The sequence below is a fragment of the Platalea leucorodia genome, assembly GCF_965183815.1.
Source record: "Platalea leucorodia genome assembly, chromosome: 2".
Lineage (NCBI taxonomy): Eukaryota > Metazoa > Chordata > Aves > Pelecaniformes > Threskiornithidae > Platalea > Platalea leucorodia.
The window spans coordinates 63,639,061-63,665,234 of record NC_138824.1 but is presented as its reverse complement, the minus strand read 5'-3'; the positions used below and the strand labels follow the sequence as shown (position 1 = coordinate 63,665,234).

Below are 26,174 nucleotides of genomic sequence, written 5' to 3'. Positions count from 1 at the left end.
AAACGTTATGTGACAAAAAGAGCATTTCCAGTGGCTAGGCATAAAAGAACTTCAGTCTGAACAAAAAGCTGTCACAAACTTCACCAATGTCCACTCAAAATGCAAGGAATGCTACCTTGAGCTTACCCTCTATAATAAAAATGTACACGTGTACTTTGCATGCCCCTTCCTTAGTAAATTGTTCTGGATCTCCACCCTTAAGATCCTTCTGTTAAGGGGTTTAAACAACCTAAACCCTTTAATGGAGGCAGTCTGGTGTCACTTGGATTTTTGTTTACAAACCCAGACATATTTAGCCCGGTTTGCCTCAATAAGTTATAAAGTCATGTCTCAGCAGAATCAGGTGCTCTGCATATTTACATTTTTCATTCATGTTTAAACAGTGCAAGACAGTAAATACTGCTGCAAATGATCTTGCAAATAGATACAGAGAATCACTGGGTGGGATTTAAACCAGCCAAAGACAACATGCCTGATTCTTTTCTCATTTATGGTGATGTAAATCTGAGACAATTTCACTCAGAAGTGATGCTTAGCAGTGGCCTAGAAAAGGCAACATCCACAATGCAAATCAAACAGCATGAACAACTGCAACTTACAAAAATATTAAGAACGCTTTCACTGCTGTACTGGGGCTTCTCACTCTTGACTGTAAATTACAGAACTTTTGCCTACCTTAGATTTGGTAAGAGTAATTAATTCCATGCCTAAATATTTGGGGAATAGTAGGGCAGATAAGTAGTTTGCTTATATTTGTAACAGACTTGACTAGCCCTAGATTTTCTCATTTAATGCCTATGGTTTGAAAGTGATAAAAACACGGTATTAGTGTACCAGAAACCCGACATGAGAGCCTTGTTAACTGATTCCACATTTATATCATTCACAGACAAGGGCTGTGAATTAAACTGGCAAGTCTGTGTAAAGCTGCTTGAAAACTCAAGTCCCTGCAACTTCAAGCAAGGCACCCAAAAATTGTGGGAATACATGGCCTTGAAGCCTTCAGGCTTCTGTTCTGAGGAACTGAATGACGCAACCTTAGGTCAGAAGTACTGTGAAAATGAAGCCATTTATGTTTCTGAAATGCTCATGCAGTGAAAAATGTTGACAATGAACACAGAAAATCCACAAAAAAACCTATCATTCTGTTTTTAGAACAGAATAAAATGGCACAAGCCACACATGAATCAATGAAGGGAAAACAAACTATTTAGTAGCAGATCACTGAAGAAATATAGTCTGTGTGCTGAATGAAGCTTGGGAGGGGTGGAAAAACAACAGCATTAAATTTGTATGCAGAAGGCAACCCAAGAGTATCTCAGACAACTTCAGTTCTGGCATTTCCTAATGTTCATATGCTTGACTTTTCAAAACTAGTATAATTTTCATATGTGCTTGTGCTCTGTGTGTGTAGCAAAAAGAGAAAAAGCGTGCACGCAATGTAATTGTGATAACTAAATATATCAAAATTAAATATATACAATACAAAGGATTTATAAAATGTTAGTTTTAGGGATTAAACTTTATTTTTACAAGTCCAATTGAGATGCTATTTAGTTGATTCTAATGTTTACATCACTTTCTTTATATTCCTCCCACAACAGCTCATAAATGAAAAAAAAAAAAAAAATCACACTTTTTAGTTTTACATTTTCTTTACAAATATCCTATATTTATTGTAAAACAAACCAGAAGAAGTGTGATAGTAATTTCCCATGCAGTGACATTTTCTCTGAAGATGCTATCATATTGGCTAAAGTAGAGTGAACTCTCTCAAGAAAATGAATTGTAATTCCCACTATGAAATATTTACAAAGAATATTTTTAGGCAACTCTTCTGGAAGCATAAACACATTTAAAATGGTAACAAATGAGTAGTTTATCCAATGGAATCGAATTGACTTGGATCAAAAGCGTGTCTCGCCACACAGCTTTTCCATCCAGGAAGATCAGTGCAAGTAGGAAACTGTCTGTGTACAGTTATTTCTGCACACATCTCTCACTTTAGCACAGAGTAACTTTATGATGACCTGTGCAGACCAGAAATGAAACCTCTCCCTGACTGCCTCTGAAGATTAGAGTTTTCAGAGTCAAGCTGAAGTTCTGCCCAATATTAATTTTTTTTTCACTAATGAATGCTTACTGGGGATTAGCAGACCCCCACTTTGAAAGCAGGCACAAATTCCACACTATCTTACCTCTAACAAGAATAAACATCAGTATGATTCCTAGCTCCTTTGGGAGAAGCTCAAAGCTGTAATAAATTACTTTTAATTTCAGTATTACAGTGTATACTTGTATTTTGTTTGCCCAGAACAGATGAGGTTACCACTTATTTAAGGAATACTTAAAATACCCAATACGATATTAGATACCAATGCAAAAATTAACCTCTTTGTTTGTTTGTTACTTTTCTTTCACCGTAAAGCGATACACAGCTGTTACAGTTTGTTATTCTCAGGCGTAAAGGGAATTGTGATTTCCCGGGAAGTGTAAGAGGAATCGGTCGTAATTTGTTTTTTGTTGTCTTTCCCTGCCACCTAGTGGTTGCACAGAACAGGGCTCTCAACACTGCGCACTACTCTTGACAAGCTATGAATTCACGTGCTATTAAACATGTTCCTCTGACACTCCATAAAACCCCCTTGCCTCTTTCACATACTTTAAGGCCAAGGATGCCTAACTCTGTGTATGGCACACTGGGATCCCTGATCTACTAGTCTGTGGGTGATATCAAAATAAACAGATTAAATGATACTTACCTGCAATTAATGTTTTTTTCTTCTCACAAAACTGTAGCTCAAAATATTTTATAAAACAGCTGGAAAAATCATTTAAGGGTGTCTTAGCATGTCCAAAGGCCTCCAAGATACAGTTTACCTGCAAGACAATGGTAAAGAAGTAATAAGACAGGAAATAAACAGGAAGATGTTTCAATAAACATCAATGAGGTGGTTTTGTGATCAATAACTGGAAAAAAAAGACCATTTTTCAGATTAGAATTTAATAAATTCCTTGACAGTTTTTTTTCTAAATAGAAATTAAAGTAAGATAGCTGAAAAGGAAAAGAAAAAAGTGCTGTCAGAATAGTGGAAGTTGTAAATGGAAGGGGAAGACAAGGGCTCACACTTGAGCCGTGCCCTTGCAGGTAGTTTGGTTACAAGTGACTGGAGTCATATGCCCAGAGCTGGCATGCTTAGCAAAATGATTAGAATCTTTGAAGGCAGCTATGCTTGTAAAGTTACAGTCAGTTGATACTACTAACCAGCCAAAGCTTTATATGATGCCAGAAATGGCATAAATTATTGATTTCAAATAGAATTACTTCAGCATTATACTAGTGAAAAAGTGAGGGAAAAAACATATTCTGACTTTTTAATGGCATCTCTCACTAATGCATTTCCATATTACATCTTCACGGTCACAGCAATTATTTTTAAAAGATTAAAAAGTTTAAAACTAATAAAAAGTATTAAATGTGCAATCTTTATTCCACATTTTCTCTATATTTGCCTTTTTTGTGTATTAGTTTCTTACACTAAATGGGTTCCCTTCAGCACATTCCTCTTTTGCACCCTAAGAAATTGATTGCAACGTGGCCTCAATACACTACTGTTCTGATATAACCACGGTTTGCTGAAGCCGGATGACCTAGATGGGGAGAGGTAAGAGAGAAGATGGCCGTGGAGTGGCACAGACAATGTGTGGCTCCAATCACAAAGACAGAAGCTCTAAAAATCAGACCCTTCAGAATTATTAATTAAACCAGCTATTTGTGCAGTAGGTGGCAGCAGAAAACTAGTCAGCCTGGTATTGGTTCCGCTCCACTAGTGTTGTTTAGGATGCATTTGCTCATTAGGCTAATTCAGCACTTGGTTTAACCTATGCAGCTTTGTTAACTTCAATGATGCTATGCATAACTGCAGCAGGAATGAATTCAGGCTATTGTGTTCATTAAAGCACCTTAAAAGGCAACTAAACCAGAATCTCTACTTGATTCCTCACGGGTGGGATCTGCTACATCTACCTTCACTGCCTGAAGTCAGGTGTCCAATCTAAGCTAATTACAAAGGATCTTTCTATAAGCAAATGGCAACTCGTTTTTCTTAATATGTGATGATTCTCTTCTGCCCGCATTGACTAAGACTCATTTACACATATGGCTACATCTATACTGTTAAACTAAACAGGGCCAGGGAGCAGGGTAACAACTGCTTGTTAGGGATTGTTGTTCAGTTTACTACATGGACAGAGAGTAGGTTAAAATAGTGCACAAAGTTAACTACTTTTTAGACAGAGAAAATTAGGCCTGGTCAGCCCCCTCCCACACTGATTCCTCTTCTTAACCGAGGACAACGTCTTATTTCGTTTGCACTAGATCATGATGGTTGTCCCTAGGAATTTTCCTGTGGTCAGGCGACAAGTTGCAGCAGAGACAAGACTACTTCCCACCCCTCCTGATTCCCGCTGCTGCCATATTTGTATCCAAAACACATAATTTTCAGTTGCTGATTCACAAAGTTACTTATTTACTTAGTTCTTCTACTCATTACTTAACCTGAACTTTAGGAAAGAAAAGGACTTGGAGGATCTGACCTGAATTTTGCAGTTCTACTTGAATAACATCTATGGCCTGATCAGTTCAAAACTGTAAGTAAACCTACGTAGGTAGTAAACAAAAAAATACAGAGTAGAAATAGATATCACTTGTTGGGCTCCTGGGTTTAAAATAAAGTAAAAGTCTACTGTCCCTATATAATGGTATTATTGAACCACTAGACATTAAAATTTAAATCAAAAAAGTGAAAGAATAACAAGGGTATTCTTAACATTGTCACGTGAAACCTAGATTAAATGTGTCAGTTTAGGAACATCATCAGTGAATCAGATAACACTGTGAAAAACACTTTAACATGGCAATTGTATGACTACACGAAGTAAAGTAAAGCTACAGCTTATTCAGTTGTAGTGTTTTCAGTGTCATCAGGCTGTTTTAATGTCTTGAAAAAACACACATGTAACAGTGTTTTCTAAAATCTACCCAAAATCCATAGGACTTTTATTACCTTATCAGCTGGAATGTACAAAATATGAACCAGTGTATCTGTAGCCTTTCCCACATCCCAGTAATCCTGATTTGTAGGTTGTCTGTTAGTGTCAGCTGTACTTCTGACACTATTTTATCATCTTTCTGGACTAAATCATGCATAATTCAGGAAGACAGCAGTGTGTTTTGAATGATGCATGTTATGCTATTAAAAAAAACCCACAATGAATGCTTCTAGACTTCTGTTGGATATCATGCATGTGGCAAGTGAAAGCTAAAAAAAAAACGTATCTTGGGTTGACTGTAAGTGCTGTAGAGGAAGGTCACCACAGTGGGTGAGAGAGTCTAAACATACTTTTTTTAAAGTATAACACTCAGAACTGAGTTACCACAATGCAGACTGTGCTAAAACATTCCATATAAATCTGTCTTTGAGCTGGGATTTCAGATGAGAAGTTTCATCAGGAAAGGCAATTTTTTGAAAGAATTTGAGTTGGCAATCTAGGGTTCAACATAATTTAAAATGTCAGTATGAACCTTTATACTAGTGTTACAGCTGTAACAACGAAACACGAGTTGCTATGTTCAGTCAAACAAAAACTTTACTTTTACAATGTACTAGAAAGGAGACAAATTCATCTGATATGTGAAGCAGGTTCCCATGATTTCATGTTACGTGTTGGGCAGAATTTGGTTCTGCTGTGGGAATTAAGTATGACTGAGCAAATATTCAGAATTCTTGCCTATTTCATAAATATATTTAGTATACAAATACTGGGCCATGTAACTTTGTCCATTCCTTGTACTTTTCCTGCAACTTTCCAGTTTCTGTCTTACATACTATTACTTCAGATGCCTCAGCACTTCTTATACTGTCCAGAGAAGCACCACCACAACCATACAGATAAATTTATTTACTTACTGAAGGCAATTAGTACACATTTAGGAGGTAGTACCTGATCACACAAATGTTTCCTATTAACTGAAACACTGCTTTCCAAAGTCACCACAATATATAGAAACAAAACTGGCTTCCACTTTTTGGTTTCCTCTCATCACGTCAATGTGAGATTAATCCTGTTCCCATTCAGGTCAATTCAGGGAAAGAAACCTCCTTTGACTTCAATGGTGAAAACAAACCCTTTATGAACTTCTGCACGGCAGATGCCTTTTTCCTTACAGTTCAAATGTCTTTGCCTATCCAAGAGGCCAGATTTTTCCTTTGTTCTACTTAGTGATCAGAATGTTACTTACATGTTTTATCTTTGTATCAAAGGTATTTCTGCTGGAGGTGGCTCTGCAAGTGAGGTGCTTCACTATCTGTTTGCAGGCTTCAGTCTTCCCAGAACCACTTTCTCCACTGCAAGATGACAGGCAAGAAAGAGAGGGGGAAATCATTGTTATTTTCACATTTTATACATTATTTATATTCTCTGCTAGCTCTGTTTGAATGGATTTATGGTATCTCAGTCAAACTTTCATTTTAAATAACAGAAGGTTTATGGATGGCAAATAATAAAGAACAGAACGTAGGAGATAGACTGGCTGACTATGTTCATGAAGGCTGTCAGAGTTGTCGAGCTATATTGTCTTGTAGAACAAGCCAAGCCAATCAAATCTAAAGCTTTCAAGCCATTTTGAAAGTATTTGTAGCAAAGATTTTATCTCCTCCTTTATCTTCTGTCCAGCAAAGGAGCCTGCTTATGCTGCCTGGTTCTCTTTGCAGATGGGGAAATACAACTGTGGTAATGATGGGAGACAGAAAGAAAAGAAAGTGTAGAATACAATAGGAAGAAGGTAAAGGAAATAGGAAAAGAACAGGAAGTAAAAGAAAAAGATGATTGATTTTACAACCTGCCCAGTTTCTGCAGTGCAATATACTCTGACTTCAGTGATCCTGTTTCACTTAATTTCTTGTTCATGATGTGGAATAAATATTCCAAAGAATGAGAATCTCTGAGGGGGGAAATGAGCAAAGAAAACAAGGTAAAAGGCAATATGAACAATGAAGGTAGGAAGAAAGAACAGAAAAGTGGAGGGATGGAGGAGGGAAGCAAACTCAGTGGTACGCCTTAAGCATGGAGAAGGAAGGAAAAGAAACAAAAGAGGTGGAAAGGATAAAGTTAGTGAAGCCTGATTAAGATTCATGTAAGAATTTCTTACTTGAATTATAAGAAGTTGTTTTCTTTATAGACAACTGAACCAAACAAAATGTAATTTGATGCTCCTCCTTCATTTATCTGCTTGATCAAATTTATAAGGTTGTTTCTACAACAGCCAGTTAGATTTTTCGCAAGTACAATGGCGATGCTACTTGGTCAGTCTGTTAGCTGTATAGTTTAATTTCTGAAAATGAGAGGGCAGCAAAATAGAGTATCTACCTAGCCATCGCTTTATCTATTTAAATCTCACTGCAAAGGAGAAATCAATTAAATAAAGGAAGAAACAAAAGAGGGAACGACAAAAAGGTCTTCATACTCAGGCATGGATGGGATCTCTGCACCATTCGTTTTCATTCAACTCTTCTGGGACATACACACAGCTCTGGTGAATATCTTATTTGTTTACCTGGTAAACTATAGTCTTAGGTGACAAGACAGATGTCTCATTACTACATGTGATGTGTCAAACTGCTTTTACCTATGTCCTCCATGTTCTATAACGAGCTAGAGTCTGACCCAGGACTTCAAACTCCTATTGGCATCAGTAGGAGGTTTGTGGTCTAAGACTGCAAAGGTTTGCAACCTGGATATATGTTATGCAAAGACCTCGAATAACAAGTCACAAGGCCATATTTAAATCAGGTCTTACAATGAAAGAAATCATGTGAAGTCAAGAAGGTCACTGTCACAGCTAATATGAAACTATTATCTCTATAGGATTGACAAGGTTCTCCATAAGAGCACTCTCTCTTGCCCAGATCTTCAGCTTCTGACTTTCTGAGAGAGTTTCAAAAGTCAGATGATACTTGATGTCACCCTCTAAAATCTGTATGCATCTCTGCCCTCTGAACGATGACTTCTGTCTCCAAATGCTAATTGTACCATGCTGCCTCTGCTCTTAAGAAGTAACATTAGCCTTCTGTCTTTATAATGGTAGTGTTCAAATTCCATGTTCCTTTGCCTGTTATCAGTAACAGGAACAGAAAAAAGTGAAACAAGGCATTAGTCCTGTGATACTCCTCCCCTGGAGACATTTCATACTCTTGCAAATTACTGACCTTGTACCTGTATTATCCAGAAAGCCAGTGAGCTTGCACGCAGATATAAATCTATTTTGCCACCTATCTTGCCCCCTGTCCCCAGCCTCCTACTGCCCACTCACGTTGCCCACTCCACTGGCACCTGTGTGTCATGATGATGAAATAATTTTATCCCTACACAACATACTTAATCCAAAATCACAGCTGCAACCTGTTATCACTATACAACAGGTTACCAACAAGATTAGCAACAGTGGCTCTTGGGTTATTTCAGCTGTTAAAGAACTTCTCTGAGGTTAAAACATCTCTGAAGCTTAGTACAGTCACAGTTACAGATGATGCCACTGAGCAGAAGTGTTCATATATGTTTAAAAATCAGATCTCAAATAATTCATAGTTCGTAACAACTCACAACTTGTCCAATGTATACTGCCCTTTATATACAGCTGATAAATATTTGTATCATTCTGAGGGCTGAATAAAATTTGATATTTAACAAATTGCTGTAGTATTTTATTATTTTCCTTGCTTAGGCCCAACTTCATCTGCCCAAAATAGCTTCTTTAACAGAAGGCTTTCCCAGGATTAGCAGAGTGGGCATATTTTTCAAAAAAATCTTTCTCACAACTGAAGAAACTGGGGGGGGGGTGGGTGGGTAGTGGAAGGGATGTTAAAATAACATTCTATGTGCCTTTGATTGTTTTCAAGTATTACAAAGCAGGCATGCAAATTACAATTAAAAACAGAAAAATGCCTTCTTGGACAGAGGAACTGGAGTGTTCACCCTGAGTTTCCCCACTTAACAATTAATTTTTTTCACTTTTTAAATAAAGCTATATTTTGTTTTTCACTGCAAGCTAACTGTGACCCAGATAACAAAGGACCATACAAAGGTGCACAAAGTGGACAGTTTCTGTCCCTTCTTGAATATTTCTTCCCAAGATTGCCATTTACTAAACATTGCAGTGACACAGCTACAGAGATTTGACACTCTCAGCTCAACTGTTAATTTTACAGTGATTGACATTTTTTCCAGCAGTGTCACAGGGGCTTGTTGGCTAAAGTGGTTGCTAGAGTACAGTTCAGGGGTCAGAATTCACTAGAACTTGGTTGCTGAAAGAGAGACACAATGTCATTCAATTGTTCTGTGCATTTCAGAGGGTTATGTGTATATTTCTAATGAAATACAGATTGAAGCACTGAGAAAGAAATGCAATGTTATGTAAAGTTTTAATTGTTGATATAATGGTTTGGAACATTTGGGGCAATAGATAATTTAACAATGAAAAAGTAATTTGGCACCTTGAGCCAGATCTTGTTTATTCCATTTCCTTTGAAGTGGAGTAAAATTTTTTGTAATGTCCCCATTGTCCACAATACCTTTGCTTTAACGGGTTAATTCTGCTTACAGAACAATTCCTCTTCTCTGTTTTAAATAATTGTTTCATCACTATATTTTCAAAATTTACTATATGAACGTTGGTTTCTTGTAACTTTTTGTTGGACTGCCTTATCAAGGTGGAGGATAAGTTAGCATTGCAGCAGAAAAGCATTCTTCCACAGTAAAACTTCCTTAGAAGGCATTATGAAACAAGCAAAGCAAAGACGGCTTATTTCACAGATAAAGAAAGTTAAATTAGGAAATCAGTAAAGACAGTGTACTCCAAGGGAAAGGAAAATGGACAGAATTTGAAAGCCTATGCTCACCATGGGCTCTAGGAAAGTTCCACTAAGCTTTCTCATTTTATTCCTCCTTTGGCTTTCTAAATTTGCTATATAACTACCTGATGGAGGGCCTGATTCCTACTATTTCTTTATTAATATTTTGTTAATACAACATCAGTTACAACTCTAGTGTCTGTATCTTAAAATAACATGACAAATAAGGAAAAAGAAACTCTGTTTTGAAATAAAACATCCAAAATGAAAATTGTCAGGGAAAAGTCCAATTGGAAGTGTGAAAATACAGTGAAGGCATGTGAAGCAAAGAACACAAGATGTTCTACAACCAGGGGAACTAAAGAAGCTACACCCTGCAAATCCACTGCACTTGGATGATGATCCAGCTCTTCTGCTACCTTGTGCCAGTCTAGCTGGGCCACTGGCATCACTCACGCTGGCAAGCTCAGTGGTAAGCATGTGCTTGCCAGGCAGTCCACACGAGCTGCCTTGTTGTTCCCTTTCAGAATAGCTGTGGTTGGACTTACAACTGCCTTCATGACAGCTCCCAAAGCCCACAAAGCCTGTGTAAGCACCCTGGCTCTCAGAGCTCCTTGTCTGTTAGCAGCCAAGAAGTTCAAAAGTTATTGGGTGGAGAAGGACTTAGAGGTACACAGACAGAACCATCACATTGAAGTAGTTAACCAAGGAAGCCCAGCTAAAATAGTCAGAAAACAGCAAACCCCAGGCAAAATTTTAAGAATTAATTCCTGCAAGTACTGAGAAGTACATCTTGCTTACCCTCAATTTCTATATATTAGCCAGGTTTGTCTATACCTCTATGAATTCAGATAACTGGATCGTTATTGTTTGGCAAGTGTCAACTCCAGTGTAAACAAATCCTATAAATTATCTGTTTGGGGAAAAATATGACAAAATATAAATCATGTAAGGAGGAATGTACCTGCCATTTCAGATCAAATAAGTGACAGGGTTTTATTGTCTGTGTTGCATTTTCAATTCTGACCAAAGGCACTATGTTCAGACGTGCAGGAATACCCAACAAAACAAACAAAAAACTCTACTCCTGTAGTACTTGAATTATAATCAGAAATGCTGGAAAACTTCTGACAGAATTTGTTCATACAAGATTTCCACCAGCTTTAAAGGAAGATTTAGATCAGCATAGAGACACAGGCTGTTTTGTATGAACTTCTGAAACCAATCTCTTATTGTACCACCCTAAACTGTGAGCATTACTACTCCAAATTCCCACTCTGACAATAAGATATAGCCAGGGAAGAGAGAGTAAGCTTGCAAACTTTTGGGGAACCAGAATAATTGCTTTCTTCTCAGTTTGCAGAGTACATAGGTGAGAAACTGAGTCTTGCTCCATGACTGAGGTTTCTAGATTTGAAATAAATATGTGCGAGCAAGGCTGCTAAATATAAAATAATGTGTTTGTATCATCAGTAGTGATATCTGTAACTGAACAACCCTGCATGTTAGTTGGAAATTATATTTCTAAAGTAAACTAAACTGGAAAGTGTATTTCTAAAAAATTTTTGTTATAAATAGGATGTCCAAATCTATAACTGTACCGCAGTAGCCTACTACATTTATAACACATTGAATTATAATGTAAAAATTAAAGATTATTAACTTGAACAGAATGCCTGTGGTGATGCTAAACTGAGGAAATCAAAAGCTTTCAAGGCATACCACTTTCAAAGACAAGGATTTCTTAGTTCCAGATTATTTGGCTTAAAAATGTGATTTATATCACAATTAAACCATTGGATATTGACATTCCTGGCTGCTAACATATACAAAATTATAACATTTCATTTGATATATTCATTATGGGTTTTTTGATTCACAAAATTAGCCATCAGCATCCCATAAACCGTTGGCTTGATTGACTAAGGATCCCTAGCTTTTAACAAGCCTATAAACTATGCTTAGGCTTCCTAGGCAGCTCCTCACTTACCTTGTCAGTGCATAATGCATTTTCACATCCTGAACAGCAGGAGCAAAATGCAGTCAGAAGGAGGCTAATTACGAAAAGTCAACCTATGGGCTATTTAAGAGCATAACATAGTTATCTTATTCTGTAACTTTCATACAACTTTTATACAAAGTCAGCTCATGGTGTTGAGCATAGATGAGTGATGGTGGCTTGCTATAAACTAAAAGTAATTGCGAATAACTGGTAGTAAACTCTTCAATAATTTGGCCAAATGCTTTCCTGCTGTAAAACACTCAATTTCAGTGAGTGAACATGTGATGAGATGCGAAGTGACTGAAAACAAAAAGGTGGAAAGACTGATCCAGATCATCCTGAGCGCTTTAAATGGATTTTTTTTTTTTCCTTTTCTTAACCAGTTCAGTAGCAAAGACTTAATATGATGTTTAGGGGAATAGATAGCAGCAGAAAAAGACCAAAGTCACAAAGAAAACTGAAACAGCTAACATTAATGTGAAATAGTAGTGAGTTTTTTATTAAATTTGAAGATGAAAACACAGCTTCACATAGTTTAAATGGGACATTATGAATGTTCTGCAAAATAAAGTGCTTTAGCATTGCTGGATTTGTAAGAGTCTAAAGTGCAATTCTAAAACTTCTTTAAAACATGATGATGTACGTGTTTTTACCATGGAAACACAAAGTTTTGACACAGAAGGGTTGCCACTGGGTTTGCAGAGGGTTCCTTTCCACTAGCAGTATGTAATAGTGTTATACTAAGACCCCTATCTCAAATCTGTGTCAAATCTGCATCCTGTAAGTGTAAGGTTTTTAATATAATGCAGAGGTCAAACCAGAAAATGATAAAGTTGATTAATTTATAAATTAGGGGTTAATAAGTATTTTTCCAAGAAATATTCCTAATTACATGCAATTTATAAAGAATGTAGCAATGACAGAAGTATAAGTGGAGCTTTGAGTAGTTAACCTAACACATTATAGGACACTGTCTGCTCCTTTGTCATTGCTTCAGTGTTCCACTGTCTGTTCTATCTTCTGTACATTCATACAGCATATACAGCCTCTGAAAAGCGAATGATCTACTCACAGTTGCACAGTTATTGGAATATTTTGCCATTGATATTTATGTGTAATATTTTATGTAATGAGTGATTCATTTTACAAGACTAAAAAAAAGATTATTTTTTCACATTGTCTGCCTTGCTGCTTGGGGAGAGCCAGTCAACCTGCATGAAACAAAGGGAGCAGGCAAAGCAGAGAGTTGAAGTGTCAGAGAGGTCCAAGCAATGAGAGACAAAAATCAAACTCATGTACTGCAAAGCAAGTTTGGCAATGCTAGATTCCCATTTTCACTGAATCATGTAACAGGAGACAGAGGGATTCTACCATAAAACTGAGCAGTAAATTCCTTAACACTCTATACCTTCTAATTTAAGTTGCAAAACAATGGATTTCCTTAGATTAAAGAATAAACTTGAAAAAGATACTTTTAACACTTGATTTTCCCTGCAAAGGACTGGCCTGGTCCTAAGTTAACTCCAGGATATATACCGGGACAGAAGTATTCTTCTGGATCTGTAAGGAAATACCTTGGAGATGGATATTTGCTGTTTGTGAATTGGTGTCTTCATTTTTTTGGGGCAACTCTCCAAAGCAACCTCAATAGGAAAATTCAAGATTTGCTAAATCTGTTTCCCATGCGAACAACACCTTACAAAAGAGTCTTGCCACTAGGGAAGAACATTTCGCATTTGATAGATCGTTTTGTTGATTTCCATCTTGATTTTTTTTCTCATATTTTAACCACTTGTTGGAAACTTTGACTTGCTCTTGGTCTTAAAGCTTGCCTTCTACTAAGCAGTTTTAAGATGATCTGATACCCACCAAGTTCTGAAGGCTACAGAAAGGTGGGAACACTTCCATACCTGCAGTGTCTTTAGGCACAGAAAACAGAAAAGGTAAATATTAGGTGATGACACTACAGAACGGAGAATTTTTCTTCTTCTGGCACAAGCCCGTGCTGTGTTTGCAAACAGCAGGTAGCTTACCACTCTGAGAACAGCCACAGTCATGACAGAAGTGCTGACTTTTTATTAGCTTGATTTTTGTGCTCAGGGGGAAGCCACAGTAGATCTGCAGCTACAAACCTTTTCCCTGTGATCACAGGAGCACTCACTCTCATTACTCTGTTGTTTATTCCCAAAGAAAAGGGTCGAGTCTCTGCTTCCATATATTTAATTGCTAACATTATCACAATCATTTCTGTGGAGTCAGGACACTCCAACCGTATCTGGCTAAGGATACAATATAGAAATGGTCTGGCCCTGAAGGGCTTCTACTCTGAATATATCACTAGAGAAAAGCAGCTAAAGAAAGAAAACCAGTAAAAACAAATAAACAAAAACAAGATGGAACTTATATAAGAGAGAAAGAACAGGACAATAGCTATGAGCAGCATCATATACAATAAGCACAACTGCTCATGGGTGAATGTCTGATTTATAAAGATTCTGAGCTCAGTGATGTGAATTAGCAACGCTTTGAGAAAGCTTGTTGTAATGGACTTTGGGGCAGAAATGTAAAATTCCTGGATCCCAGTCAGGCTTAAGCATGAAATAAATAGTGCTGTAAGACTGCCCTGCCAGAAACTATGAACCTCTCCTGAACACACAAATGGGTTGAAAACTGAAGTAGCACTTTAAGGTCAGAAAGTAGATTCTGGTAGTTTAGCAAGAGTTTGAAGACCATAGCTTTGGACTTAGGCAGCTAAGCTGCAACTCAGACAACTTCAGGTGCCTTCATTTCTTTTCATTATCATCTCTTGGGAAAATATGGGAGGCAAAAATGACTAGACTAAGAAAAACAGTATCATTAAGGGTTATGGTGCATGCAGAATTCATTAGCCACAGTATGTGTCCAATAAAAGAGTAACTCATGAATCATTAGTAATGGCCACCAAACTTATGGGAAGTATCTTTTTGTAATTACTCTTTGGCAGGGAAAAAAAAAATAACTGAAAAACGTTGCTAGTAGAAAATAAACTATATCACCACAAAATAAACAAGCTACGAAGCTTGATGAAGATGATAGGATTAACGTGAATAAGGGTACATTTTCTGATATTCTTCCCAGTCCTTTTGGAAAGATTGAAGGTGGCAAGATGTACTGAAAATAAAATAAATGTCTTCTGTAAAGAAATTACTGTTTTTTAAAATAATAAACTCAAACTTTTCAGGAAAAACTCAGATGAGAGTTACGCATACTGCCATCACTTTATTCTTCCCTGGCAGTTAATAGTTAAGCTAGACATATTTTGAGAATTGCACATGAAAAGTAAAATACTGGCATGGTACTAATTCTCATTGCTCCATGTCATATCACAACATGCATGTCAACGGAGTAGCCTCTTCTTATGGTAAAATCTTTACAATAAAACTAAAGCATAATTATATTTATAAATTATACTGACAAATTACTTATACTATAAAGTATTATTATAACTAAAAGTAAAATAGACCTAAAATAAATATAGATTTAAGAGTTTTATTCTATAATTGCATCATGTTTCACTTGCTAATGATGACAACAGAAGGCAAAAGTGTACTCTTGGTGTGTAATTCCAAGAGTGCTAATATGCCAAAATGGCGTATCATGCAGATATCAAGGTAATCCATCCTGAGATTAGTGCATACCCACATCTACTTTCACTGGATTTACTACTAATAAAAACAAAGGAAACTAGCACCCTTCTTATTTGGTGTGGCTATTTTCCTATGTGGCACACTGATACTCCTCATTGTAAGAGCTCTGACTTGGACAGGGTCTCAGGCCAACCATTCCGATATTACAGCAGCAGCAAACATGGTACAAGGATTTTAGGAACTATTTAGCCTAAGCCAAAACCACTACCAGAAACAGTGGTCCCTGCCAGTCCTGCTGTGGCAACTCATTTCACTTCTAGGTGAATTTGGCTTTGGAACAGATTCCAGTTAAAATAGCTCCTAGCTCCTCAACATCACCACCACCCTCGCAGGTCTAATTTTGACCTGAGAGTATTTCTCCAGCCCAGCTCACCATACCGCCACCTGAATGTTTGTGTTGACACAAAGGATGATGTAGAAATGAGGAAATGAGCAGACAAAGGTAGAAGGGCAGAAGCACTTCTAGCCAGCTTATTCCAGTGTAACCTTCTCATGGATCTATGAGTCCTTTTCGCTTGTTAATCCACTGTTTCCTTCCTTCTAAGCACTTATATGAAATGGCCTTTCTAGCTACGGAAAGCTTCTCTGAACTCCCCCATCTTCATTCAGCCTGTGATTCCACATTAGAGGGAAGCGTATTTCTTTACTTTTCAAATTTGTTGCTAGGCACACTCATCACACTATACATGCATGCACAGAATTCTATCCACAACTCAGCTTTATAACTGCAGGTATTTTAAAATTAAAGATCATAGGCCAAATGTACAGAATTTCTTACTCAGGAATGAAGAGGATGCTTGGAGAAAACAAAGTAAAACACATAAGCTTGGAGTAAAACACATAAGCTTGGAGTATTTCAGAACTGCAGAATTGCAGTTATTTGGTTCTGAGAGGAAATGAAACTGAGATCTTGAAAACTTCTCCACAAACCCCTCTTCAAGTGAAAAATCAAAGAAAAACTGACTGGATGCTATACCACGTGACCTGAGGGCCAGAAAATAAGCCCTGATCCATGCTGCTTATTAACATAGATGTAACCAATGAATCATCTCTCACAGTGGTGGAAGAACGTTCTCTTGCTGACAGCTAATGCTGTTTTACAGCTGAAATAGCAAGAAAGTAGAAATCCACTTTGACCACACCCACAAGTTTATGCACACACACACGACCAGGTGACAGCAAAGGGGTAGATGAATAACTTAAGTTACGTCAAGGATATTTTTCAGATTATTAATATTATTGTCAGAAAACCAATAGAAATTTCCTATATCTCCTTTACTTTCCAGACATGCCTTATTTATATTCTACCAATGGACTAACATGATGAGAATATCCCATTTTTAATACCTCTTTATGAACTTCTAAAAGATCTCAATTCCCTTCTGTTTTCTCATTTAGTGCTAGCAGAAGCAAGCTATTTACAAAGAACTGTTTCTAGCTGTTTTAGTAAGTTGCAGCTATACTTATCTCCTACTCCAGATTACCAGATGCTTTCCTTTCAGCTTCCATTTTCACAAGTGACCTTTAGATCTAATTAATTAGCCACATAAAGGATACTTTAGGACAGCATATCTACAGGTTGCCTTGATGTGATATGCAAACGTCTTGCCAAGCACTGATGCCATCAACAGAGCACCTTCTTGTCACATTCTCCATCAGGTCACTGATTTATAGTAAGGCACCGTGGGCTCGGCAGGGATCAAGACAGTGGGGTTTAACACATGCCTTGACATCCTGATACAAAATCATCAGTAGCAACTATTCCTTGATATCAAAGCCATTTAAGTACATTAAAGTACAATATTCTTTGTGGACTACTACATAATACTTAGCTTGGCAGTTAGCCTTTTTCTTGAAGTGTGAATAAATATTATTTTCTGCTTCTTCTCTGTCTACACTTATAGGCAACTTCACAAAGATATTAATCAATTAGCAGTGTCCAAAGTTCCTACTTTGAAGAAAATGCTGAAAACAGTGCCTTAGGGTATTTCTTATTTTTATCAACATGAATATACCTAAACAAGAGTTAATATTTATGAGAAGGTAATATGAACATACAGTAATGATTTCCTAATATTGCTAGTACCTCTGCTTAAATGTCACTGCTCACCGGATGAATAAGTAGCTATTCCATTCTGACTAGATTATAAAAAGGTTACCATTTGCTTCAACCAATCAACAATCAGTTCCACACATAATTAATTTATACATTTATAATTTAGAAACTTATAAACTATGGTTTTTTCATAAACTATGCTTTTAAAAGAAACATTTAATTACAATATTCAGATGTATTTGAAGACTTAATATACAGAACTTCAAATATTCACGGAAGTCTGTATTCACATAAACATAATGCAATAAAAATGGAAATGGATACATACGATTGTATTTACATGTTCATTTTCTTGTAACTCTAAAACAGCATTATTAGCTGCTTTTGAGTATCATATCCTCTCCATTTCATAGTATTCAATTTCCTTATAATTAGAGGTAGTTCAAAGGCAATTACAAGATTTGTCAAATGGATCAGCCTTTATTCCTGGTCAAATTAAAATCAACTTTTTTTTTTTTCCTGTCTCTCATTAAATTCTGCAACCCTTGCCAATATTTCAGCCAACAGCAATTGTCAAAGTGAAAAGTTTGAGCAACAAATTTCTTTGAGCAACTACATCAAATTCACCAGACTCATTGCTTTCAGGTAGGATGAAGGAAGAAAAGGGATTAACAGATTTGGGGATGAAAAGTTCCAAGTGAATTCAAAGTTTGACCATTATAAAACCAGCATATTTGGATGAAACTCTGTTTCACTGAAGATTTCTAATACATTTATTCACAATCTTGAAGTTATTTATCACTGCAATAACACTGTGAATAAAGGTACTGGTTAAAGTCCATTTTGAAGTTGGAGAGCTAAATAACAAGCTCATGGCCACACAAACATGTGAGGCAGAGTGGAAGCTCCAATACAGGTGCCCCAACTCAGAGGTTTATAATTCAGTCAAGGACTTCCCATTTTTATTGTCACTAGATTCTATTTCTAATCCTGATCCATGTAATATTAGCAAACACACACAGCAGTTTTGAGTTCTTTACCATTAACTCTTTGCTCCTAATTAGATGCAGCTAGATGGAGTGGCAATTCCCCAAGAGAATTTATGAACTTGAGATGTAATTAAACCTTTTTCATTTCTATTTTGATTTAACATATGATACAGAGATCAGTACACAGAAAGAAATCAGCTGGAAGAAAAAATAAAATGGAAATCTCAACTGTTGAGTCCTGGGGGAAACAGCTGAAAGGCAGGAGTTACAAACTGGTTAATAGAAAGATAAATTTTCACCTGAGGATAAAGCACTGGGGACGCTGCTCCTGGAATAGCATGTGGTAAGCTCTTTCAGCACAGGAAAATATATGTGGGGGAAGTGAGGAACACAATTTTCCAGAGTTACTTAAATAAAGCTGGGTGACCTAAAAAATTATAGAAAATTAACATGATCAATACATTTCAAACTAATTATGTTTCACCCCCTTAATCCTGGGTCTTTTGCAAACCTCTCTAAGCATTATGAACAGAATCTCTGTATGTATACATGTAGTACCATTACAGTATCTATGAGGATTTTAATTAAAGAATACAGAGCTGTAAGCATGGAAGATCTAATTAAGATACAAAATTAAACATAACTAGAGGACTCAACAATACTGGTTTGTGCATTGACTAAAACAAAACCTATTAAGTTACTTTTTAATATCTCACGTTTATAGTTCTTCAATGTCTTGACTTAAAAATCTTACAAAATGAAATATGATCATCCCATGAAAAGTTAAAATTTAAATCAAAGGCTTAAGTTATAAACTAATTCATTTATTACATGATCCCACAAATACTCTCTCTGCAATACAGAATAACTTCTGTGATACATGTACTATCCTTATAACACGTATTATCCTTAAAGCTTAAGTAGGAGTAGAATCAGTTATCTGCTTCTGAAACCTTATTTTTTTTCTGAGGATATCCTGATGTTCTTTCAGCTAATACCAAGCAGATTTTAGAAAAATGAGATAGTCCGCTAATATCTACAATTCTGTTCTCTCAGAATAAATAAATATAATAAAGAAAGTACAGGATGTGATTTCAGATAGGATTGTGAGCAGAAACACCATACCATTTTACAAATACCCTTAAATAAATAATTTTACCTACCTTTCTATATAGCTTTTATCAGACCATCTCATGGGTTTAGAAAATTAACACAGGCTCTACAGAAACCCATGGCAGCTGGGGGACAATGGGAATGCTACGAAGCATCTAGAATGATACCAGATGCTATCACTTAAACTACCAAATCCCTTCCTTTCCATCCTGTCCTATTTTCTCAAACTATTCTCTCTAACAGCTCTTCCACCACAGTGCCATTTTGTATTTGCTCCTGTTTCCAAACTAATTGGGTGCTTATCACCCCTTCCTGTCCCATGCCTGTCTTATTTATTTACATATTAAACTATTGAATCTTGGGGCATCTACAACGCTGTGGCTGAATGAATCCTCCACAATACAGCCCTATTCTCATTCAGGCCTTTGAAGCTACCAGACTAACCAAGATTAAATCCACACCAATTCTCAAGGAATCATTGCAGCATGTCACAAAGCAGAAAGAAAAACCTTCATATACTTATTCTCATTGCATAATGTTGCAAGTGCTCTGCAAGTTTACATGTTTTTCTAACACAGAAATGTCAAGAATATATTTGCCCTAATCAGACACAAAGAAATTCTGCACAAATGCAACAAAGCAGGATGACTGTAGCACAAACTGCTTCTACAAACCGTTACTTTGAAGTGATGTCTGCATGTTCCTAGTAGTATAGTGCTACTATAATGTACAGTGTAGTAGAACAGTGTATTTCTGTGTAAAAATGCATTAATATTGTCATCTAGCAATTGCACTGAATTTCATACAAAGCAATGTATATCAGTGTCCATTAACATATGATTCTTTATGTCATCTCAGAGTAAGTAATTGCTTACAAAAAGATTTATTTTAGTATTATTCTATTGGAGCTAAGTGTAGGAGGTCAGCGTAGGACAATAAAATAAAAATTGCTGAGCACTTATGAAAAGTGTTTTTAAAAAAGAGAAGAAAACCTAAAGAGGTTAAACCTAAAGAAAAATGTACATGCTAATCTTTTCATTGCTACATCCTGGTTTTTAAAACAGTATCATGCCCAATATATCTTTGCAGTCTTTTTTTGACAGCTAACAAACCACATACCTGAAACAAAAATGCTAGCTAATGAGCCACATCATATAGCATGTCAGTGTCTACTGAGGAATGGACATCATCAATTTTTATTACTTGAATATACAGACCATGTAACAGTTACAGACTTCAATATAACACCAGCTTAGCTGCTGCAGTATATTTAAGCATTTCAAAAACAGAGAAAACAAAGCTAATTTACAACCATGTTTTTTTGATAACCTGGAAAATACCTTCCTAATGCACAATACCATGCAGATAATAATGATGGAGTAAAAGCAATGATCATCCAAGGTGACCCAAAAAATTACAGGACACAAAGTGTCTCATGCTAAACTTGCTTAAACAGACCTATCACAGAGAGGTCAAGACAAGATGCAGCAAATGTTCGGGAAACATTTTAATATGTGAACCTACCATCTAAATTCTTATTCTTTACAGTTCTCCCTTGGTGCAAAAAATCATGTACCTAATGTAAAATACACAGTGACAGAAAAAATATCATCATCTAAAACCTTGGGGATGATGGATGATTTCCATTTCTAGAAACTAAATTTAGACTGCCAACTTGGAATCCGCTGCTACTGCCATTGAATGTCACAGAATTTCTTTCTCTCAAATTTACTACTGATACACACAAAGCCACATGACATAGAAAACAGCCACAGACTAGTTTGCTTACCAAATTTTGAACCCTTTATAATTCTTGCAAGCTAAATAAACATATCTGAACACTCCCTAACACAACAGTGAGCCTGATCTCTGCGCAGTAATGCAATCTCAGTGCAACAATGAGAAAATAACAGGGAGTGGGGGAAAGAAATCAACAGTTATGCTAATACTCTGTCTCTAAAATGGCTGAGTGAGGATGAAGCAGAGATCAAATAATTTGAAGTTACTCCCGCTGATCTACAAAGGCCACTTAAGTTAGTATCAAAGTCTAGGTACTGAAATTATAAACCCCTTGTAAATAACTAGTCTGTCTCATAAGTGAAAGATTAGAAAGATAAGGGTACTACTCTTCAAGAGAGAAACATCTGAAGCACTTCCTAAGTGGCCTTCTGCATATGGCAGTGCATACATGGACTCAAGTTCCCTTTGCCCACATACTGCCTCAGCCCAACACAAGCCACCTCCGTGCGACTGCCCCAGTGTAGTGCTAAGCTCATGCCGAGCCCTTTGCACTCACTGCCTGTACGGTGTCTGAACTGAGTGGCCCGGTGTGGAGCACAGACGGCCATTTTGAGCCTTTCTGCACCATTCAAGGTTATTGCCATCATCGTCTTTTGGGCAAGGGGGGTGTGAACTCAAACAACCACTGCATGAAGTGTCTATTTTTGCAAGTTTGGCAGTGGCAGAAACCACTGAGGTCATGTTAAACATCAGGAACTGTTTTTAAACAATCGAAAGTGCTACTGCTCACACAAAACATTAGCAAGATGGCTGTTTTACAAATAAGACACAGAAAAACTAGTGGTACCTTGGAAGAAATTAAAAATTTTTTGCTAAAATTTTAAAACTAAGATGATCCCAACATATAAAAGGCCATATATATTAATTAATTTTAGGGGTTTGCCCTGCTAAATGAACTATATGAATCCACTGAAAAAGATCCACACTATAACATTTTAAAGAGAGAATGCTTACCATGGTAGAATAAATAGGAAGTTCTTTAAATGGGTTAACAAGCAACAGTATATCACCAATGTAGGTCTGAAAAAAAAAAAGAAGATATAATTGCTTTACTAAGTAATAAATTAAATCTTTAAGGAGGCTAACGGTTTTCTTTCAGAAAGGACTTTTGGCAAAGGCTCTTAAATCTAGCTATCAACATATCAAACATAATCCGCAAATTCAGAGCTTTTATCTTCATAACTTTAAATTGAGATCTAAATTTACAATTCAGATAGCATTACTTATTCTTTTTTTTTAATAAAACTGAGTTCTTCATAATGGAAAATTATGCATAGTAGAATTGCACTCTATATATTATTGGTAGATTATTTGAAAGTTAATTGGCAATTTACTATTTGTTAAACTACAAAAATGTGAAATGCCTACCAAATAAACAAGCTCCTCAAACAATTTTTTACAGGATAGATGACAGAATTTAGAAATGCTGTATTGATTACTCAGAATTGATACATTAAAATATGTTGCTTGTGGGATAAGACAGAGCAATTGATACATATATAAGTATACATGTGTATATGAACATATGTACATGCATATAGAAAAAAAATCCCGGCTATATTAAAAATAGCAAACCATCCACTGATTGCAAAGGGGCTAAGATTTTATTATTTCATATTTAAACACTCATATGTGAAAGATGTACTTAAGTATAAGATTGCAGGTCCCCCTTGCTGGTATACTTCTCACTCCACAGAAGTAGCTGCTGCCATATCATGCTCTTAGAAAAATGTCAGACTTCTGTCTTTGAAGGAGTCAGACAGCAAACCAACATGTGAACGGTCCCAGTCATGCTGCCTTTTTCAAAATAAAGTGTTTTGATTTGGGGAGGCACAAAATATTGCCTTTCATAGTAAATGTACTGTTTTTCTTCGGAAGTGCAGTAATTTATTTCGTCTCTCTCCCCCACCCCGACTTCACTGTTGAGTTTTCCTGCAGCATGGAACTTAATAAAGTTTGCTGAAACATGAAACAGGATGTGTTCAGTGCTAAGGAGGATTTTGGTTTGGAATTGGAGTCCAAGGACTTTTCCTTCTAAGTCTGAGAACAAAATCACCCAAACATGGAAGGGTTTTTAGCATTGATGCTGACACTCTACCAAAGCATGGTGGCTGCTGTTGAGCAGAATATTAATGATCACTGCCTATAAATTTCCATTAAGCTAAGGAGAATGCCAGAGTAGGATATGAGATCCTCTTAGGTAAAATCTTCAGTATTTTAAAATAAAAGATTTCCTTTTTATAAATACTGAGAATCTGTGGGTCCTCTTGAATTCAGTTAAAGTTATGTGTTTGGCACCTTTGAAAGTGAGATAAAGCAAAAGAAATAATCATAATAAAATAGGTTTTGATCCATGATTCTAAAAACCAGAATTTTTATTATTATTGAATGCCATAACAGCTAGAATTGAAGTTCCTAAAATTTCAAAGGTATTCACAGCAACATGCCAGTTCCCCATATTCCTTTAATCTAAACAGGGCAATCAACATATACATTTGAAAACAATTTGCATGCTTCACATTAACATGCCACTCAGCTGTTCAGTAGGTTAGAAATAAGTTACGAATAAGATATGAACAAGGATACAAAAATTTTCAGGCGCAGATTTTTCTCCAGAAGTAATCTATGCCTAACCAGATGCCTCCCGAGTTTAATATGGCAAAACCAGGAAAACCTGCTTTACAAAAACCTTGCTATAATTATTTAATTTGGTATCTAGATGATTAACATTAAAATATAGAGAATTATTTCTGTAATATAGGAAGAGATAATGAATAATTAAATCCCCTATGCTGAATTCTAAGCTTTTAAAATCTAATTTCTTTTAAATTTCCAGAAATCATGTTTCCATGAAATCTATTTCCAGAAATCTATTAAAATTAAGTTAACATAACATTAAAGATGAAAGGATCTTTTGGTAGTTTGAGAGGGAAGATTACATGCGCCCATCAATTTTTACCAATACACTTGCTCTGTGAAATAAACACATATAAATTTTATTCAAACCTATCTGAAGTGTTATTCCATTTTTTATTTCTGCTTTTCCTGTATAAACTTGAGAAATTGCACACATATGTCCTGATCCATTTAAATATTTGTCATGAGTCAGGGGCAGGTTACCGTCCCGTACTTATGATAGTAATCCTATTTTTCCTATTCTCTCATTTGCTCTTTTTTGAAAGCTTACTGTTGATAGGTGAGTAGCAACTCACATATATCTGATTATTATTGAAACGCTTCTGAATCTCATAAAGCAGGCTGCTATCTGTTAGCTCACTCAGAGAAGCCAGGTCGTCATTTGGAGCTGGAGGCATTAGCTTGATCTAGAAAACACAAATTAGAGAAATAAAGTAACTTCACAACCAGTCATTCTGTACTGTAATGTTCTAACCCAAAGTATAAACCTGGATCACTAGAATTTATGGAAAGAAATGCATGAGGAAACCAGAAAGTTGTCGCTCCTCCCAAACAATTATACATCATTAATCTTAAGCAAGAAAAGAACATAAAAAATTATTATCAATGTTAAGGTGTATCAGTGCATGAGTCTGATGGGCTCTTAAGAACATAGACCCCTACTAAGTGCCATTTGCTATCCCTGAACACATAAAGATTCCCAGCTCAAATGCAATTCTGCTCTCTTCATTAAATGTTTATGGCAGAAGAAATCAAGACTATAAAAGTTAGTGCACTTGTAAACTATTTATTGCACAGTATTTAACAAAGCTCTCATACTACTCTTCATCATACAGCATTTAAAATTCTATTAGAATTTTTCCTGCAGAATAGAAGTTAATAAGAATTGGGAATCATGTTGTCAAGGAGACCGGAAGAGATTCAGAAGCTGCGACTTTAGTCAAAAGTGGTGAATGAAATGAGCTTAAGATTTTCGAGATTTAGGAGGAATAATATAAGCTCTGCAAGGTAAAGTAAATGCTAAGGAAACCGAAACAAAATCCAGAAGACAGAATAGGAGGCAGAAGAAAAAAGAATAAGTGATAAGGGAAATTTGATTAAAGACAAAATAAACATTGATACATTAAGCAGTGTGCTTATAAATTATGATCTCAACTTAAAATGTAGGTTGATTCCTTTTTTATGTCAGCCCGAAGAAAAACATTTTTGCATCTCAGCAGAATACCTAGAAAGAGAAAATTCTCATGTGAATGATGGTAGAACTATTTGAATTCTTTGGAGTTTACTAAAATACTCTCTTGGTGTCTGTTTGAGGATGGATAATGAAGATGGAATTCTTTGTTCTATTCTACTTAAGATGAAGGCTCAGGAGAAAAGCAGACACTGCCTTTTCTTGGAGAACAACTCGGCATCCTCAGCCTCTGGCAGTGGCACGTGGCAGGAATTCAGTGACAGAAGCAGCAAGCAGACTGGGAGATTTTGGAACGAACACAGTGTTTAATATTGGGGAATCTGATCCCAAACTTCTGAACTTCTATTGTTTCCATAGGTTCAAGGGCCAGATCAGAAATCACAATGCTTTGGGTTCTCATCCTGCACTTGTCAGAGCTGCATGGTGTGATATTGCTGAAGAACTTCATCTTAATGAAATAAGACTAACAATCTCTCTTTGTCTCAATGTTTCCAGAGTCTTGAAATGTACAT

The 26,174-nt window shown here is 36.3% G+C and overlaps 1 protein-coding gene across 1 annotated transcript in view; it reads right to left on the bottom strand.

Annotated features, from left to right (window-relative positions):
• MYO16 (myosin XVI) overlaps positions 1-26,174 on the bottom strand; it is a gene marked incomplete at both ends in the record, with an annotated part of 315,156 nt that overhangs the window by 161,961 nt on the left and 127,021 nt on the right. The window contains 5 exon segments of the mRNA XM_082305019.1: positions 2,763-2,880; positions 6,302-6,407; positions 18,941-19,068; positions 22,509-22,574; positions 24,767-24,877. Coding sequence (XP_082161145.1) covers positions 2,763-2,880; positions 6,302-6,407; positions 18,941-19,068; positions 22,509-22,574; positions 24,767-24,877 — 529 coding nt within the window.